The following is a 19,806-nucleotide window of genomic DNA, read 5'->3' on the forward strand; positions in this document are numbered from 1 at the left end:
TCCCTGGTGGATCAAATGAGATGTTGAGTCAGTGCCCTTGTCAAAGTTAAAACTGCACCAGACAAAGCAAGGGAGAATTTATCCAAGACTACTGCAATAGGGATTTCCCTGGTGGTCCAGTGGTTAAGAATCTGCCTTCCAATGCAGGGTGACGCGGGTTCGATCCCCGGTCGGGGAACTAAGATCCCACATGCTGAGGGGCAACTAAGCCTGCATGCCACAGCTACTGAGCCCACATGCTTGGGGGCGCCCTGTCCCCATGCCACAACTAGAGAGAAGCCTGCGTGCCGCAATGAAGAGCTCGCACACTGCAACGAAAGATCCCGCGTGCCGCAACAAAGATCCCATGTGCCGCAACTAAGACCCGACACAGCCAAATAAATTAAAAAATAAAACATAAAGAGACTATTGCAATAGAGGAGAGAGACTGATCTCAACTCTACTGAAACAAAGGGCTGGAGATTTTTTTTTCCAATTGAAGTATAGTTGACTTAGAATATTATATTAGTTTCAGGTGTACCACATAGTAATTTGATACTTTTATAGAATATACTCCATACAAAGTTATTATAAAATATTGACTATATTCCCTGCACTGTACATTACAGCCTTATACCTAGTAGTTTGTACCTCTTAATTTCCTTCCCCTATCTTGTTCCTCCCCCTATACCTCTCCCCTCTGGAAACCACTAGTTTGTTCTCCATATCAGTAAGTCCGTTTCTGTTTTGTTATATTTGTTCATTTGTTTTACTTTTCAGATTCTACATATTAGTGAAAACATACAGTATTTGTCTTTCTCTGCCTGACTTATTTCACTAAGCAGAATACCCTCCAGGTTCACCCATGTTGCTACCAATGGCAAAATTTCGTTCTTTTTTATGGCTAAGTAATATCCCATTATGTGTATATACCCCATCTTGTTTACCCATTCATCTGCTGATGGGCATTTCGGTTGTTTCCATATCTTGGCTATTGTAAATCATGCTGCTATGAACACTGGGGTGCATGTATCTTTTCGAATTAGTGTTTTTGTTTTCTTTGGATAAATAACCAGGAGCGGAATTGCTGGATGGTATGGTAATGTGGAGAGGTCTTAAGAGCTAGGGTAGAGGGAATCACAGGCCACCTGTGTTTGCTAATTGGCCGTCACAATTGGAATAAAGTGCCCATCAAAGTCAGGTGCCTACCCTCCTATAGAGGGCAAAAATGCTATTTCCTTTGGTGTGAGATAGAAGTGCTATCTCCTTTGGTGTTTTCATTTCAAAAACATGATTCACAGGTCCTTAAGAAAGACACTTCCTGGCTTGAATGTCTGGCAAGAGGTTAGAAGACTTGCATACATTTCATAGATGTAGGGTAAGAATTTACAAGCGCACGTTTTCTAAATTAAATGTTCTTACAAAAGGGAGGTCAGGGGCTTACAGTCAGAAAGAAACTTGTCTAAAGTTCAGTCAAACTGAGGGGAACATGAAGGCCATCCTGGTTGCCCTCTAAGACAATCCACAAATGAACCACAGAATTCATGTCTGCTGCTTGAGAAGGACCGTGAACCCAGTGATACATAAACTTGGAAGTTTCAGGTCCCTGTGTAGGTACCTTCTTATGAATAACCCATTGAAGTGAGCTCATAAATGTTTCCTTTTAATGTCCTCACCCCAGAGTATTTTCCTTGATTAATGTTTATTGAAACATTTATGCATCAGTTCGGTGCCAGAGACCATCTCAGGTATGAACAAGGTGGAAACTCCTCCCCAAAGAGACCTCACAGCATTGAAGGAGACAGGCAAGTAAATGAACATTTTAGTTATAATGTGAGAGTTCCTCAGAAGTTAAACATGGAGTTACCATATGTTCCAACAATTCTACACCCAGGTATCCACCCAACAGAAATGAAAACATATGCCCACACAAAAACATGCACAAGAATGTTCATAGCAGCATTATTTATAATAGCCAAAAGGTAGAAACAACCCAAATGTCCATCAACCAATGAATGGATAAATAAAATATGGTATATCTGTACATGACATTATTTAGCAATAAGAAGGAATGAAGTATGCATGCATGCTACAACATGGATGACCCTTGAACACTGTATTGGAAGTGAAAGAAGTCAGTCACAAAAGCCACATAGAGTATGATTCCATTTAGGTGAAATACCCAGAATAGGCAAATCCATAGAGACAGAAAGCAGATTAGTGGTGGCCCAGGGCTTTGAGGGTTGGGGAAAATGAGGAGTGACTGCTAATGCGTATGGAATTTCTTTTTGGGGGTGACGAAAGTGTTCTAAAATTGACTGTGGGGATGAGATAGTATATTCACAAAATTACGGTTGTGGGAAAATGGGAAGAACACTGGATTTGACATCAGAAGACCTGGTTTGTATCCACAGATCACTGGACTTGATTTGTCCAATGACACACCCCTTGAACGTTCTCTGTTTTCTCCACCTCACAGAATGATCTTACCATCCATGCACACAGTTATCCAAACTAAAAACTCAGGAGCCACCTGAAATGCACACCTCCCAATCTGTCACTCCCTTGAGCTAATTAGTCATCAAGTCTCACTGATTCTATTTCTTCAATCTTTTTAAATATCTGTCCTCTCCTTTCCTGAGCTTCCTGCCCGCTGCCGACATCATCCTTCACCTGGACGAATGCAAGAACCTTCTCTAAGTGTCTCCACTTTAGTCTAATCCCTCTCACCCTCCACATCACGGGTGTGGTGTTCCTAAAAAAAACCCTCATGTCACTTCCCTGCTCAAATCATTCAATGGTTCATTATTGTGTCATGAGATCAAACACATATACAATGGTCTGTGCATGCCAGGCACTGTTGTAAGAACCATGGATGCATTGTCTCCAAACCTCATACCAATCTGTGTGATAGAGGAGGGAATTGGGTGCAGAGAGATAAAATGACTTGCCCAAGGCCATGCAGCTGGTTCAGTCCAGAGCTGGGGCTGAACTGGGGGACTGGCCCCGGGATATGTGCTTACAGCTGTCGTACTAGTCTCACAAGGATGGAGGACAGACCCCTTACACCGTGACCTAGGCCGTGGCTACCTCCAGCCCCTCCGTGTGCTCCCGTGCTCTGCTGTTGCTCATTGCCTGCAATTTCTCAAAAGGGCTTCATTTCTCTGGGCCCTTTGACGATGCCTTCCGTCTAACCGGGTTCTGGAAACCCTCATCTTTCAAGCTTCATCTCAGCCATCAGTGCTTCTTTAGTCTTCCTGACCCTCCCCCAACCCCCATGACCCCTATAGATGAGTATCCTGAAACTGTTTCCATATTGTGTAATATATGTGTATATACACGTTTTTGATGTTGTTGTTTTTTAATATTTATTTATTTGGTTGCACTGGGTCTTAGTTACGGCAGGCGGGCTCCTTAGTAGTGGCATGCAAACTTGTAGTTGTGGCATGCGTGTAGGATCTAGTTCCCTGACCAGGGATCGAACCCGGGCCTCCTGCATTGGGAGCGCGGGGTCTCAACCACTGTGTCACCAGGGAAGTACCCTATGCACGTGTTTTTGTAATAGCTTTTTTGAGATGTTGATCACATACCATGCAATTCACCCACGTAAAGTGTACAATTCAATGGGTTTTAGTATATTCATAAAATTAGAGTTGCATTAGAATTATGCTTTTGCCTTGAGGTGGGTGGCTTGTTATACTCTGGGGGATGATGTCAAGATGAGGCCACCTCTGCAGCACAGCCAGGTGCAGTGATCAGCCCCAGAGGTGGGCGAGCTGAAGGTGGAAAATGAAAGAGGGTGGGAAGTGTAGACACCAAAGGGTCTAGAGGGAGAGAAATCTCTGGAAGAACTGAGAGATTATACTTGAGACCAGCCATGGCCAGACCATTCCTTGGAGCACATCAGTGTAGCTGATAGAAATCTCAGGCCACCAGCCTTGGTATGTAAGAAATGTAAGCTTGTTTTTCCAGAACAAAGCTTACATCCGATTGCAAGCCTCCATCCTCCATTCAGTGAATTCTGGAGCTCCTGCCCTTTTCTTCCGGGCTGGGTCCGAGAGAACTTCCTAGGGCTTGAGATTCTTCCCTAAGCCTTTCTGCATGGACAGTGGATGCACAGTGTCCGACCTGAGGCGTAAGGTACTTTGGAAACGTTGGGCAGATTTACTAAAAGCTGGTGAGCGTGTGACTAGCACAGGTGCCTGGCTTAGAGCAGGTATTCGATAAATATTCATGGTTGAAATGAACGGAACTAAAAAAGGCAGCAAGAAGAATTAGTGTATCAAGGATGTCACAGGTATTTCACACACCCACTTTCTCACCCACAAGTCCCATCCACATCGATCTGTCTCGTGGCCCTTCCCTCTTTCAAGTGACAGCTAGTCAACCTGACAGATGAATCCTTGCTGATGTGTCCTCATGGGTATTGCCCCTCCTGGGTTGATCACGCAGCAGCCACCCGCGCCTGGTTAAGTGAGGTCAGCCAGTGTTGAAGTGGAGCCCTCTGTGTGCTCACAGCCACCGAGTGCTGGCAGAGGTGCCAGCCGCACTTCCCTCCACTGGAAAACAACCCATTTATTTTGTTTGCTGTGCCTTGCTTATTTTTCTGCTATTAACATTCTTTTCCTGCCAATGGTCCAAGTACATGTGGGATGTTACTACATGTGTCTAATGAAAGGGGAGCTTCATGCAGGTGGCTCTAGGGATGGTCACTATTAGGACGATTCTAAACAATGCCCAAAGGCAACTCTCTGGGTGGTTCAAAATACATGACAGTGTCAAGAACAAAGCTCCTGAGGGACTGGGCTCTGACGGCCCCGTAGGGCTCGGATTCCACCAGCATTCCCATTTCTGGGAATGCATTTCCTCCCCTACGCGGGGTGTGCCGTGAGAAGCGTGCCCAGAGGAGGGGCTCTTTACACACTGTGCTCCGCTTCTCTCCCGTGGAAGGCTGACTGCCTCTCTTTCTCGATGTCTTGAAAGGGCTGTGGGGCCCCAGGCCAAGGGGTCTGTGCTTTGCTTGACAGTGAGCATCAGCTGGGGACATGTCAAGTCGGGGGCTACTGTCAGAATGGCCCACGTGTCCATGCCAGAGTCACACTAAGGGGGGCTCTTCCAGCCTTTACGGTCCCTCCTGGCCTGACAGCTGAGTCAAAGTCCCCCATTGAGCCCCCCACCGCCCCGACCCCGCATGCTTCAGCTTCCAGGACTAGAGTCCCCACCTCCCCTGAAGCAGATGCCAGGGGCTCTTTGAAATTTGCCCTTGGTCTTTGGAATCCTGACTCTGAGGCTGGGCATTCCAACAGCGACTCCTTGGGTGCGGATCTTGGAAAGGCCACTTCAGAACTGTCCTGGCTGAGGCTCCGATGACAGACTCTGCTTCTGTGTGGTTTGCAAGGTGCCGAAAACATCTCTGGTGCTCTGGCAGGCGCGGCCAATGGAAGTCACGGCCGGGACCCCTCCCACTCCCTCCCGCCCCGCCCCCCTCTGTGGCATCCCAGCCTCCTGCCTCTCTCTCTCTCTCCCTCCTGATCTGCCTGACACAGAAGTGAGGACCTGGCAGCCTCAGGCTCTGTAGAACCCTCTGTGTCTGTAGTTCCCAGAGGCTTGGTCTTTCCAAAGATGGCCTGGAGACAGCTGTTCCTCATCTCCTGTCTCTCGGCCGTTGTGCTCCTGTCCAGTGAGTATGCGGAGGCCCCAGGAGGGCCTTGGTGTTAGGTGAGGCTGCTCAGGTGGCCCAGGTAGAGGGGGTACCTACTGTTAAGAAGGCTGTACCTGGGTGTGCGTGTTTGTGTGTGTCTGTGTGTATAACACAACGCAGTACAGAGAAACCAGCATGCCTGGTGGTTTCTTGGGGAAGTTGGCTGTGTGGCTGGTATTTGAGGCATCCAGCCTCCAGGGCAAGTCAGGGCTGTCCTGGCCTGGCTCAGGGTGAGGGCTCCTGCTGCGGTGCGGCAGCCCTTCACGCTGTGCTCTCGTCCCACAGTCCTGCGGGAGGGGACTGCTGTGGCGGTGGACACCAGGCGGTTGGCAGGACAAGAGGTGCAGGAAGGTGAGTGCTGGGGCCACCCAGGGGGCTCTCGAGGTAGCCCTGGTGGGCATGTGCCAGTTGTGACCGGCTTCTCTCGGGTTTCAGGCGTGGAAGGGAAGATTTTCATGCAGGAATCAGATGCCTTGAATTTCCTCAAGAAGCGAGGCAAGCGGTCCCCCACAGCCCGAGAAGAGGTCAATGGTAAGGATGCTGGTGGCTCGCGTTCCTTCTCTCTCCCACAGTCAGCCGGGCTGCGGGGACCGCCCGGGACCAAGGGCTCAACCTAGGCCCTCGGGTCTCAGTGGCTGCAGCTCTGAATTGGAAGTTACATCACGTTCCCTCGACTGTAGGTCAGTCTTTGATTGGCTATGCTGTAGGGGTAAGAAACAAAGAGGATAGGGCCACACTGAATGCACTTAAGTGTGGAATTGCATCTCAATTTCTGAAAGTTAAAAATGTTAAGGTCGGAGACGGGCGGCACTTCCCTGGCGGTCCAGTGGTTAAGACTCCCTGCTTCCACTGCAGGGGGCACAGGTTCCATCCCTGGTCGGGGGACTAAGATCCTGCATGCCACGTAGCGAGGCCAAAAAAAAAAAAAAAAAAAATGTTAAGGGGAAAATCTATGTTCGGTGGAGAGGGGACACGATAGCTCAGTGTGTGCTTTCCGGGTAATTCATGGTGTACCCTACAGGCAGGAGAGCTGCACTCTCTGTAATCAGGGAAGAGGGCACGTGGGACCGGGAACTGGAAATGTGGGTTTGGTGAGAGCTTTGCTGCTAAGTGGCCTTGACCACTTCTCCCTGGGCCCATTTCCTTATTTATAAGCCCCTGAAAGAGTGGTGTTCAGCCAGCAGTTTTTTGGTTTTTTTTCCCCTAGGTTCTTTTTTTAAACATCTTTATTGGAGTATAATTGCTTTACAATGGTGTGTTAGTTTCTGCTTTAGAACAAAGTGAATCAGCTATACATATAAATATATCCCCATAACCCCTCCCTCTTGAGCCTCCCTCCCACCCTCCCTATCCCACCCCTCTAGGTGGTCACAAAGCACCAAGCAGGTCTCCCTGTGCTATGCGGCTGCTTCCCACTCGCTATCTGTTTTACGTTTGGTAGTGTATATATGTCCATGCCACTCTCTCACTTCGTCCCAGCTTACCCTTCCCCCTCCCCATGTCCTCAAGTCCATTCTCTACATCTGCCAGCAGTGTTTTTAAAAGTCTTCACTTCCAATGCATTTGGGAGGCTTTTGAGCTCAGAAGTGTCTCCTTCTCAGCCTGAAGTAGGCCCTGGTATCCCCTGCTTGGCAGACTCTCATTTCCATGACCTGCCGACCCTTGAAGGGATTTGAGCTCTCTGTCCTTAAACTAGATTCTTCCAAGGACTCAGCTCTGACAGACTCTGAGTCCAAGGCTCGATTCGTTACTTATGTGTCTGTCTGAATAAACTCTTTGTGCCTCTCAGCACACTCAGCAAGGTAACTTGCTCAGTGAAAATAACAGGACTGTTTGCAAATGATGGGCAAGAAGTGAGATGAAAATGCTTGGAGATGAAATCCCCTTTTTTTGTTTAAGTGGAGAAGTACAACCACACTGGGAAAATCTCCAGGCCTCACACAATTTGGGATTTAAAGGTTAGCAAATGTCAAGAAACACTGAAAAGACTGATGGAGTTTGGGCAGTTCTTGAGGGAAATGAGAGAAGCAACCTTCTGGCAGACTCCCAGCGGGGAACGTGCATGAATTTCAGAGGCAAATAGTTTCCATTCTCTAAGTGGATTCAGAACAATGAGATGCATGACTAAGCCAGAGGTCTGTCACCCGAGCTGGAAGCTCGGGGTTTCAGTCCTGGGAACCCAGGACAGCCCGGTGAACACCTAGGATGCACCTGAGTTAATCTGCTGTTACCTGGTCAACTCCGGTGATGGGTAGGACAATGCCCAATTATGTCTGAGGTTCAGTAAAGGCAGGCAACACTTTGATAAACTTGAATCTGGAACCAGAAAACAGGCAATTCCTATCTCTAAGCTTCTGCCAGACTAAAGATGTAAAGGTGTGAGGGCAGAAATGGATGAACCTAGAAACTTATTTTACGTTGGAAAATCTAAACTCTAGACAGGTTTTTTGAGGGGGCTACATTAGAGCAGATGAGGGACAGCTGCACCTGCTGGTGAGATGTGACCTGGTAGCTCAGGTAAGGTTCCCTCTGGTAAGCTTCATGTTCAACAGCCAAGGAATGTTTACGTGTTCTTAGTGACAGTTTTCAGTTATCACTGGGGGTATTTCTCCAACCAGAAGTGTACCTTCAGCTTTATAATGTGAAACTGGGACTCCTCATAAAAAAGTTTACAGCCAACTTTATTGGAATGCATTGCCTCACAAACTAAGGGATACCTGAGGTTGGTATTTTCATCATCAGGGAGTTTACCTGATCACCCCATATCCTGTACTAGTTATCTACTGCTGTGTAACAAATGAGCCCCAAATTTAGCAGCTTAAAACCACAAACATTTATTGTCTCAGTTTCTGGGATCTAGGCCCAGCTTAGCTGGTGGCCTCAGGCTCAGGGTCTCTATGGGCTGTAGTCAAGGTATTGGCTGGGGCTGCATTCATTTCAAGGCCTGATTGAGAGACGATTCGCTTTCAAGCTCATGCACATGGCTGTTGGCAAACCTCAAGTCCTGCAGACTACTGGTCAAGGACACCAGTTCCTGCCATGAGTGGGCCTCTACACAGGACAGCTTACAACATGGCAGCTGGCTTCCCTCCGAGCAAGAGCAAAAGTGAGAGATAGATAGACAGACCGTCGAACCCAAGACGGAAGCCAGTCTTGTTTGTAACCTAATCTCAGAAGTCATATCCCATCACTTCTGTCATATTTTGCCCATTAGAAGTGAGCCACTAGGCCAATCCACACAAGGGGAGAGAATCACCTAAGGGCATGAATATCAGGATCTTAGATTCCCTCGACCACAGCCATCATTATGCCCTGTGGCAATTTCTATCACAGCAGCCATAATGCTGGGTGTAATTTATTTTCATATCTTTCTCCTTAAGTGGATCACAGGCCTCTTAGGCAGAGGGACAGAATCTTTCTTACTCGACTTTTTAATCCCAGCGCTTAGCCTACATTCTGGCCATGATAGGAGCGCAAAGATGCTGAATGGACTTGCAGGTAAATTAATGTGAAATTAAGTTGGATTATTCCCTCATAGAATTCATTTCTATCATCAAATTCCTAGCTTCTAAGAGGCCCAGCATGCTTGGATACACCAATTCATTTTACACCTGGAGCTAAATGGCTTCACCTTTTGGGGGTCTGTCCTCTCACTCACAAAACGAGGCCGTTGGATGGGACGCTCCCCCAGGTCCCTCAGGTTTTAAAGTCTGTGTCAGGAGTGAACCATTTCAGTGAAGCCCTACTCTTAGCCCCTCACAAACAGCCCCTTTTGCACCTGATTAAGTTTCTCAGGCAGAATGATTAGTGTCCCCCTAAATGCGTGCGGCTGCCCCTATTCTTGGGGGCAACTCTCGCCTCTTCCTCTCCCCCAGCGGAGAACAGGCAGAAGCTGCAGGCGGATGAGCTACGGAGAGAACATTACGAGGAACAAAGGAACGAGTTTGAGAACTTCGTGGAGGAGCAAAACGATGGTAAGAGCTCGTCAGCCAGTGACTTCGGGGAAGTGGGGCTTTGCAGGAGAACCATGTGATTTGCCTGTACTTATCCCTAAATTTTAACTAGAGGAGGGAGGTAAGAGGAGGTCTACTTTCAACTCATATCTATGGGAGTCTCGGAAAAACAGGGAGAAAGTCACAAAAGTGGCTACAGAATTTGAGAAGAAATGGAAGAGGACACACCACCACTGGCTTGGAGACTGTGGGGCTGGGGGAGTTTTTGGTTGATCGTGTTTTCCTCTCCTACTTGGGTGTGTTCTGTCTTAGCACCTGCCCTCGTGGCTTAGTTCCGGTTAGAGGTGAGTTGGGAGGATTTCAAACTCACTTTCAAGGGCCTTGGATTTCCATCGGTGTCATGGCTCTAGGAACGGCCCATCCTGGAAAACCTAGGCCTTCGTTTACCTGGCTGTTATCATCAGCACCGGGTGACCGTGGAAGCAGACCAGGACACGTGAGCTCAGAGGGCTCTGGTCACGGGGTCCTGCTCTGTACCCTGCCCACGTCCAGCGTCAACATCTACAGCCCACGGGGCGGCTCCCCTCATCCAGGGGCCTCGAGAGAGTCTTGTTTGCAAAGCCTTGACCTTTGCCTCTGCGTCTCTCACCGGACAGTCAGCATAGCTCATCCCCACCCTCTGGCCTTGGGAGACAGGGCTCCAGCCTCCGCCCAGGAATGCTGGTTTCAACCAGGCCTCTGGGCGTGGGGGAGTGTGGAGGGGGAGGGAGGCTCTGCCTTTGAACCCCAGCCTCCCATGGGGGATGGGATTCGACTTGGTATCTATTAAGTGCCCTCAAGGGTCACCTATAGCAAAACATCCATAGAACAGGTAATTGGGATGAGACCAGGCAGGCCAATGTGTGTTTTTATTCCTTTCTTGGTCTCTTCCGAAACGTCAAGATCGAAATGCTTCCGGGTAAGTTCCTGGATGCAGGTGAGCTTGGACATAAGACCCCAGTTAAGGTGACCTTTGTTAGAGAGAGTCTGCAATTTCAGTTCCCAAGTTGTCAACCCCTCGCTTGCTTGCTCTGGTGGATTTGGGAGGTGATATGCCCTTAGGGCACCTCTTAGTGGAAAGGACACAATCACCAGGTATCAGGGGGCTGCAGGCCATGCCCATGGCCTTGCGGGTGGCACCTGGCTGAGCCCTACAGACAGGTGTTGGGCAGGATCCCAGCAAATCAAACATCCTGGGGAAAGCGCAGACTGTTGTAATTCAGAGGCAAATACTTCTGTTAAAGATGTGTTTACCTTGGTGGACAGCTTGGGGAGAAGCATTTAAAAAGTGAGAATGTGGCCTCTAAAATTCCTTCAGTGTGTTTTTTTTAAACTCATAGTATTAATAGCAGCATTTTATTTTGTGCATTTTTAAATGCTGCAGGTCCAAATCCCTAGCATCTGGATGAAAACCATTCCCTGTCTTCCCTCCCACGACGGATTAGGATGAGGGGTTAGGCACCTGGGGGGATGCCAGGTCCTCCACCAAAGCCAGAGGAGACCAAGGTCAGGGGCCTCAGGCCTCGCCCACAGAGGAGGATGCTGCAGGGCAGGGCCCGGGCCTTCGGGGACTGTAGTGACAGCAGCCGTTGTCACTGGCTGAGCACCTGCCCTACCAGACACTGTACTGAACCACGTAATCCTTACGACCAGCACCTCAGGTCTTACAATTTCCATTTCACAGTTTTAAAAACTCAGGCTTAGAAAGGATACATGAATAACCAAGGTGACGTAGGTAGAGAAGGATTTAAACGAAGGCGAGTTTGCCAGCAAAGCCCGTGTTTTTGTACCGAAGGAAGACCAAATGCATAGAGGTCTTGGACAGGTTCTTCAATGCAAGGACTGGCCCATGAGGATGGAGGGAGGGAGGGGGTAATGCAGAGCGGCTCAGCGGGGGTCGCCCCCAGCCTCCCCACCAGCTTGATGCAAGAAGGAGAGGCAAAGAGGTGCAGGGGGCCCAGCCTGGCCGAGCGTGAACGCTGACAAAGGTGAGACTCCCTTCAGCTTCCCCCCTTCCCTTGCCTCTGCCCCGGAACAGACCATGCACAGAGGCCAGGTTGCCGGAAACCTGCACCGTGCGCAGCGCTCAGAGCCCTTCTCTGAGGCGCCCACGTTCCCCGTCGGTCAGGACCCCGGGTTCGGTTAGCTCTCTTGATTGACAACGTCGCCTATTCTCAGAATACTGGAGAGCAGTGGGTGATCGCTCTCTCCCCAGGTACTTGCTCCACAAAAGCGAATGCTGAGATACCACGGGTGACGGGCAGGACTTGGGTTTCCAGTGGAGGAATTTTAGGCAGGCGGTCTGAAGGGAGATTTCTGGACACCAGTGACCTTGCTGGGGGCCTGGAAACCCCACCTTAGTCAAAGGCCCCTCTACCAACCCACCCAGGACACTGGCCCTTGTCTGGGGACGTGGGAGGGGGTGGCTAGAGTCTCACTCGGCTCTGTCATGGCTCCAGCTTGTAACTCTACTCAAAACCACCGACTTCAAGGCAAAAACAACTGAGTTCTGCCTCCAAAAGCTCAGGATAAACAGTGTTGAACTCCCACTTCCAAGGCCTACGTGGCAGCAGCCCAGGTCTGCTTCCACCTTCAAAGCCGGAAGCCCGGGTCAGGTCATCCCAGGCTGGCTGCATGACGCCTGGCCACAAGTGGTCCCTACACGAAGGCTACAGTGTCCAGGCCTTGGGTCTTTACCAGCGAGACCTTCCCTTTGTCTAAATGAAATGGTCTAAGAAAAGTTCGGCATGACCTGGGAAGAAAAAATCAACTTCTATGTCAAAATCATGCTCTCAAGATTGGCCAAGGGTAGCTGCTCTACGTGGCCTGAGAAAGGTCTGAATGGCCCAAGGCTAACAGCCTGGCCTAACTCTGAGCTCCAGGTTTCCTCTGAGGAACCAAGTCCCTACGAGGATTCTCAGCACCCAGGGTAGAGCTGACCCCAAGCTCACATAGAAGGAAACATACCCAGCAGACATGGCTCCTGAACACCCTGTGGTCACAAGGGCCCGTCCTGTTGCGGGCACCTGGCTCTCACAGGTGCTAAGGACCACAGGGACACCCACTTCCTCCACATCCTGAAGCCACCAGGCTGTCCTGTTTGCCCAGTGCCACAGAGGATGCGTGTCACTAGCACCAAGTCAGGGTCACAGGCTTTTTGGTGAAGCCCACATTTGAGAAAACAGGCAAGGAAGACATTTTGAGTTTTGAATCCTTGCTATTATCTTCTATTAACTTTCTATCCTCTCAACGTTTTCTCCAAATACTCAAAAAAAAATTGTGGTAAAATATCTAGAACGTAAAATTTGCCACCTATTTTTAAGTGTACAATTCAGTGGCATTTAGTACATCCACAACCATCACCATTATTTATTTCCAAACCCCTTTTATCACCTCAAACAAACTTTGTACCCATTATGCATTAACTCCCCTGTCCCCACAGCCCCTGGAAACCTCTAATATATTCTCTATCCATACGAATTTGCCTATACTACATATTTCATAGAAGAGAAATCACACAATACTTGTCCTTTTGTGTCTGGTGTATTTCACTTAGCACGTTTCAAGGCTCATTCATGTTATAGCACATATCAGAACTTCATTCCTTTTTATGGCTGAATAATACACAGACATATCTATACATTCCTGTCTATCTATCATCTCACATTTTATCTATTCATCTATTCTTGCTTTAAGAACGGTTGGGTTAATGGTAATTCTGTTTAACTTTCTGAGGATGCTTTTTAAACACCGATAGCCTTGGGATAGCTGCTCGCGCTTTAACGGTACCTAACAGTGAGTGACAGGCCGTCTTGAACTGGCATCAGGAGCCTCATTCTACAGCTTCACAAAGGCGTTATTCAGAAACATGTCTCATCAAAGACAGAAAAATCAGGACTTTCTTACTCATTAAAAACTCCCTTCTGCTCTTTTTAGCCTTTACTATGAAACATTTCAAACACATACAGAAGTATATAGTATAACAAACCCTCATATAACCATCACCCAGAATCAGGGATTATCAAGATCTTCCTGCACTGGCTTCATCCACCCCTTTCCCCAGTTAGCTTTGAAAACATAACTTTATTTTTAAAGCTAAGAAACAGTAAGAAGGAACACCTCACTCATAATCCCGTCACTCGAAATTGCCAATCATTTCCATGAGTTGTTCAACAGTATGGTTTGCGGTCTATTTTTCTGCTGCTGTGATTTTGGATTCTGTCTTAGTTGGTGTGCCTCTGGGCCAGTTGTGCACGCGGCTCTCCGCCCTTCGCTGGCTATACAGGGAAGGAGCGCTGAACTGAATGCAGGACCCCGGCCTCTGCTCTCTTGGCAATCAGCTCTGTGACGCTCACCGATCTGGGCCCGACCTGTATTAACACGAGGCCTTTAGATTCGGCATCCTCTCGGGCCCTTCCAGCTGGGACATTCTGTCTGTCATCCATGCACGCAGGCACAGTGGTTCATGTCACGTGTCACAGGCGGGGGGGGGGGGGCTTTGGGTGGACTCGGTGGCTGCCCCCAGATCAGAGCCCTCCATCCTCACACGATGACTTCATCTCTCATCCCCAGAACAGGAAGAGAGAAGCCGGGAGGCCATCGAGCAGTGGCGCCAGTGGCATGAAGACGGCCTGTACCCACCCTATCTCTACAATCGCCACCGTATCTGAGCTCAGCCCGATGCACCCAGAAGATGGCACTTGACACATCCGCCCACCCTCAATATTTGGGCACCTCTTTTGCATACAAACAGGCCCCTTTCCAGGGCCTCAGCCTGGGGCCTTCTGTTCTCGTGGATGGAAACGCCCTGGCTTCAGCTTCTGGGCAGGTGAATTTCTGAGGTGAGCCAAGGCCTGCGGGGCATCACCCCTATGGTGTTTTCCCACTGCTTCGCCATGGTTCCCACAGTGAGACTCCTGGCCCATAGAACAATGAAAGAATCACAGTAGAGAGAAAAGACCATGTGTCTGCTTACAGTTTATGAATAAAAACGCTGAGTCAACACTCTGTACCATCTTCTTGAATCTCACACTGAGCCGCAGCAGCTTGTCCCTCCCAGGTGACACTGGGCCTCTCACCGACTTGGGTGTCGGGAAGCTTGGACTCAGGAGCACTGCTCACTACTTCCGCAGCCTGTCTCAGCAGTCACGTGACTGGAAGGGACCTGCTAATGCAATTGTTTGGGAAAAACCATTCTCCAAGCCCAGGTGTTTCTCACGTCTCTGAAAAAAGTCTTAAGGTTCGACGGTGGTTTCTTGATGGCACCACTCAGTGGCCAGGGGAAGAGCAAGGCCAGCTGTGACCAGAACTGGACAGCAGATAAGGGTTAGTTTTAGTGTCATCTCCTTTTTCTTCATAGTATTAGTTTGCTCAAGCTGCCATAACAAAGTGCCAGAACTGGGAGGCTTAAAACAATGAACACCTATTCTCTCACAGTTCTGGAGGTTAGAAGTCTGAAATCAAGGTGTGGGCAGGGCCACGCTCCCTCCTAAGGCTCCAGGTGAGGGTCCTCCCTTGCCTCTTCCAGCTTCTGGGGGCTCAGCTGTTCCCTGGCTGGTGGCAGCGTCACTCCAGTCTCTGTCGTCACTGTCACTCGGCCTTTTCTCCCCATGTCTCCACACACTCTCCCCTCTGTGTTTCTGTGTCGCTTCTTATAAGGACAACAGTCATTGAGTTAAGGGCCCACCCTACCAGCCTCAGTAACTTGATTACATCCGCAAAGACCCTATTTCTAAATAAGGTCGACACTCACAGGTCTCAGGGGTTAGACTTCCGCATATCTTTTGGGGGAAACAATTCAGCCCATACCAGTGCCCTTTATTCCGTCCCAAGGGCTCTGCCTTCCTGCCCCAGGCTCTGCACTAGGCTGCTTCCAGCCTTGCTCCCAACTGCCTTCAGGAATGCCGCACTAAGAACGCAGAAAACTCAAGAACAGCCTAAGTGGGCACCTCTGTGGGGTCAGCTCTCGAAGACAAAGCGGACTCTGGGTGGAGAATGAGCACCCACTCCCGGCCACCTCCCCGCCCTGCTCCTGGGCCCTGTGCTTCCCCCTTGACTTGGGTCCCAGGCTGGCTGGTCCAGCCTGCTTTGGAGGCTGGGTTTCCACGACAGTAAAGGGCAACTTTGTTTTGAGGAAAAGCTGCTCAACTGTAGTAAAATCCCCCACCAGAGGTAGAACAATTAACTAGATCTGGACACTGTGCAATGAATGCAAAGTAATTTTTTTAAAAGACTGGGATAAAATCTTTAAAAACATTTAGTGATCAAGCGATTATGCACATTCCAAGCCACCTCATGTAGAGCCAGCACTTTATCTGAAACCAGGTTGTCAGCGAACACCCCACCTACACGATCCACGTTTTCCCACTGGCCACCCCCCGCCTTTGGGCCTGTCTTCAACAGACAGGCTCTTCAGGAAGCCCGCTGCCCCCCATGGCTCCCACTACAAGTACCAGGAGCTTCAGCTTAGAAGGGGATAGCAGTGGAAGAAACTGGCATGAAATAAAAACTCTGCAGGTGCCTCAATATTTCATTACTGTTTTTTCTTATTACCTGATGAGACTGAAATTATTTGGGAGGAATGAGTATTCCAAGGTTTTGGAGCGTAAAGCTGAACAGACCAAAAGGGAGTTCTGCTATTTGTCCTCCATCTCTGCAGTCTCTGGTCTACACTGGAGAAATCAGTCAGCTTGAGGGGAACCCAGGTCAGAGATGGTCCTCTCTGAACTACAGGGCAGGAGCCTCACACACGCATCCCACCTGCTTCCTACCGAACCCTTGAAAAGAGCAGGACAGGGAGCCTTAGCAAACGGGCCAGACGGACCCCCTGGTCCAGGGTCTGTGCTCTCGGGGGCGGGGCTCCTCATGGTACCCGGCCACACACACAGATGAGAACTTCTTGCTACAGGCATGTAGGAACCACAGGGCCTCTGCTCAGCTCGGTTACTCGGGGAAGCAAGAGACAGGGTTGTCATGGGCAGGTGCAAGTTCTGCTGACCGTTAGCTCAGGTCCTGAGTCAGGGCTGCCAGCTGCTGGGCCAGCGATCCAAGTGGGCCTGTGCTCTACCTGCATGAAATGCCCCCTTGGTTGACCAGGAGCCAGAGGCCAAGCCAGAAGATCCAGCCCCTGACGCTTTAGGTTGGTAACCCCAACTGACGAGGGTGTGCGTGCGTTTTCACACACGCAGATGTACAACAGAGAAAAGGCAAAGCACTGCTCTCTCACCTCAGCCAGGAAACAAAGGAGCCACAGTCTGGCTCATATGGTGACAATCACACACCCAGCGCCTTCTGACAGGAGGGCCAGGAACTAGGTGCACGGCAGCCGATGGAGTCTGACTCAAGGCCATACTCTGCAGCCACCTGGCTCAAAAAGCCTGCTGCTTACACAGGAGGGAACGCCGGGGCCATATACATGTCAAATACCAGGAATGGTCTCGGTGAGTGGCCAGTTTAAAAGAAGAACAGCCTTTCCTTGTTTGTTCAAGAGGCAGGCTTGGCATGGCAGCTCTAGATAAAGAGTTCTGGCAGAAAGAAGAATTCTATTACCTCGTTCTACTCCATCCTTAACAAGGGCCCCATTATACCTCAGGGTTTTAGAATTCCTTCTCTCAGAACCAACTGCAGCCATTTCCTGGGTAGGGAGAAGGATGCCAAAGGAAACATGACCGGAATCTGGGTAGCTGAATTTCATAGTAATGGAGGATCTATATTTTCAGAGACAGGCTTTGTCAAGAGGGTGGCCTTTGGGACATTCTTCTAACTAACTCTTCTCTGTTCTTTCCTCATCATCCCCAAGTCCTGTAGGGGTTCCAGGTAAGCGGTGGAAAACAAATTTTGTCAAACGATGAACTGGTTAAAACTCATTATTTTTTTCCACTAATTCTGTATGTTGTCATTTTATTTTCTTCTTCACCTTCTCCTTCTTCTTTTATTTTTTTGAGCGTGTGTGTGCTCCAGGGGAGATTTTGTAACTTATTATCATGTGCCTTTGTTTACTTAGATTTCTGGAAGGAGGTGGTAATTTTCCTAAGACCCAGAATGATTTAAAAATTTTTTTAAATAAAAGTGTCATATGCTTTTTAAAAAAATATAGTTGGGAAAATTCATTTCTAATTCCTTTTCAACCATTACGTTCTAATTCTTTGGCAAGTTTTTCATAATTTAAAAGTTCTTAAGGGATTTGTCCCAAAGCAAATTGGTTAAGTATGGAGATTCTAGTTCACAATTGTAACTGGTATACTCTGTGATCTTACAGTGTACTACCACTTTAAAAAAAGTTTTGTCCACTTTCCACGTTATTTTGATTCTTTTAATTAAAAATATTGTGCATAGGTAATGTATACACATGATTTAAATTTTTCACAGGACAAAAAATAATTCAATATTCTTTCCCTGTCTCCCAAAGAAAACCATCATCCCCAAGTCTTGAGCATCCTTCAAGAGACCTGTGCACATCGAAGTATCCAGCTATACTTCTTTTCCATTTTTATTTTTAAACTTTAAAATGCATTTTTGACCAGTGATGCCTACTTTACATATTAAACTAATTTTCTACCACTGAAAATCTGTATAGTAATTTACAGTTAAGCAGTTTTCATAAAGCCTTCTTAAAGAAAAAGCTTCCTATGGGAATGGCGATATTTGAGGGGACATGATTTAATACATAAAGCAAAAGGAAAAATATTTTTCTAGATAATTTCTCATTAATTTAGACCCTGTAATAATGAGTTTCAAATAGCACACTAGTGAGCCTGAACCATTTAGTGTGCAGGCTCCCAAATTAAAACTTTCTAAATAAAATGACAACGTCATTAATATGAGGCAGTGAGGTCCGGGAGCCTTCGAGTACGATTTTATTAGCTCTTGTTTGGTTGTTTATCATGTACCCAGCACAGAATTGTAGTAGCAAGGTGCAAGATATTTTCTATTTTGTAAGCCGATTTAGATGATAAAAAACCCAAATGTACCGTTAGATTGGTCCCTTGAAATCACTGCTGAAAACAAGAGAATAGTACATTCCTTTAGTAAGTCACTGAAGACAGCTTTTCTTGTACCTTTAACTCAAAGTGCCCGAATGACACACAACTGGACACTACTTTTGCTTTGGCATGATTAATAATTATGTAATAAAGTCAGCATCACCACCTGAAAATGGACTTAGCTCAGGACTTGAATCCACTTCCTCCTCTCAAGGTTGAGCCCACTAATGCTCAATTGATAACATCACTCCAGGGAATATGAGAGAAGACAAACAAAAAAACCCCACACCATTATTTAGAGATCTTGTCCAACCTTACTCAAAATACTTCCTTGATACTTAATGGTGAAGGAAAATGCTTTCCTCCTCAGACTGGGAACAAGAAAAAAAAGTCATACAAACAGGAAATGAAATGTTAAAACTTCTCAGGCAACAAGATCCCATATGAAAATCTTAAGGAATGTATAAAAAAGCTGCTATATATACTAGTAGGTAAGTTTGGCATGGTCCCAGAACACCAGGCCAATAGACAAATATGCATTGTATTTCTGTATACTAGCATGTATGCAAAATAATAATTGGAAATTAAAATGGAAAAAAATACTGTTTATGACACCATCAAAACTATTTAAAAATAAAGACAAAATATATATACGATCTGTACACTGAAACCACTAAACATTGCTGAGAAAATTAAAGAAGACCTAAATAAATGGAGAGGCATATTCATAGATACAAAATCTTAATATTAAAGATTAAACACAATCCTAATAAAAATTTCAGCAGGGTTTTTGGGGTAGAAATTGATAAGCTGATTCAAAAATCTACACTGAAACGCAAAGGACCTAGAGTTGCCAAAACAAATTTTAAAAAGAACAAAGCCGGAGAACTAACACTACCTGATTCCAAGACTTATTATATAGCTATGGTAATTAAGACAATGGTACTGGTGTAAGGCATGACATCCAGATTAATTTAACAGAACTAAGTCCAGAAGTGACCCCAAAATGTATGGTCAACTGATTTTTGACAAAGGAGTGAAAATAATCCAATGAGGAAATTATAATCTTTTCACTGAGTGGTGCCATAACAACTAAATGTCCATTTGGAAAACAAGGACCCACAACCCTTACCTCACAGCTTATACAGAAATT

General features: G+C 47.5%; 1 protein-coding gene across 1 annotated transcript; it reads left to right on the top strand.

Moving 5' to 3' along the window:
* Positions 1 to 5,601: 5,601 nt before the first annotated feature.
* Positions 5,602 to 14,342, top strand: UCMA (upper zone of growth plate and cartilage matrix associated; the record flags this gene model as incomplete). The annotated part of the gene is made up of 5 exons (XM_079699410.1): positions 5,602 to 5,659; positions 5,966 to 6,031; positions 6,116 to 6,211; positions 9,556 to 9,654; positions 14,245 to 14,342. The coding sequence occupies 5 exons, from the start codon at positions 5,602 to 5,604 to the stop codon at positions 14,340 to 14,342; spliced, it is 417 nt and encodes a 138-aa protein (XP_079555536.1).
* Between the last annotated feature and the right edge of the window lie 5,464 nt (positions 14,343 to 19,806).

The sequence above is a fragment of the Hyperoodon ampullatus genome, assembly GCF_949752795.1.
Source record: "Hyperoodon ampullatus genome assembly, chromosome: 3".
Classification (NCBI taxonomy): Eukaryota; Metazoa; Chordata; class Mammalia; order Artiodactyla; family Ziphiidae; genus Hyperoodon; species Hyperoodon ampullatus.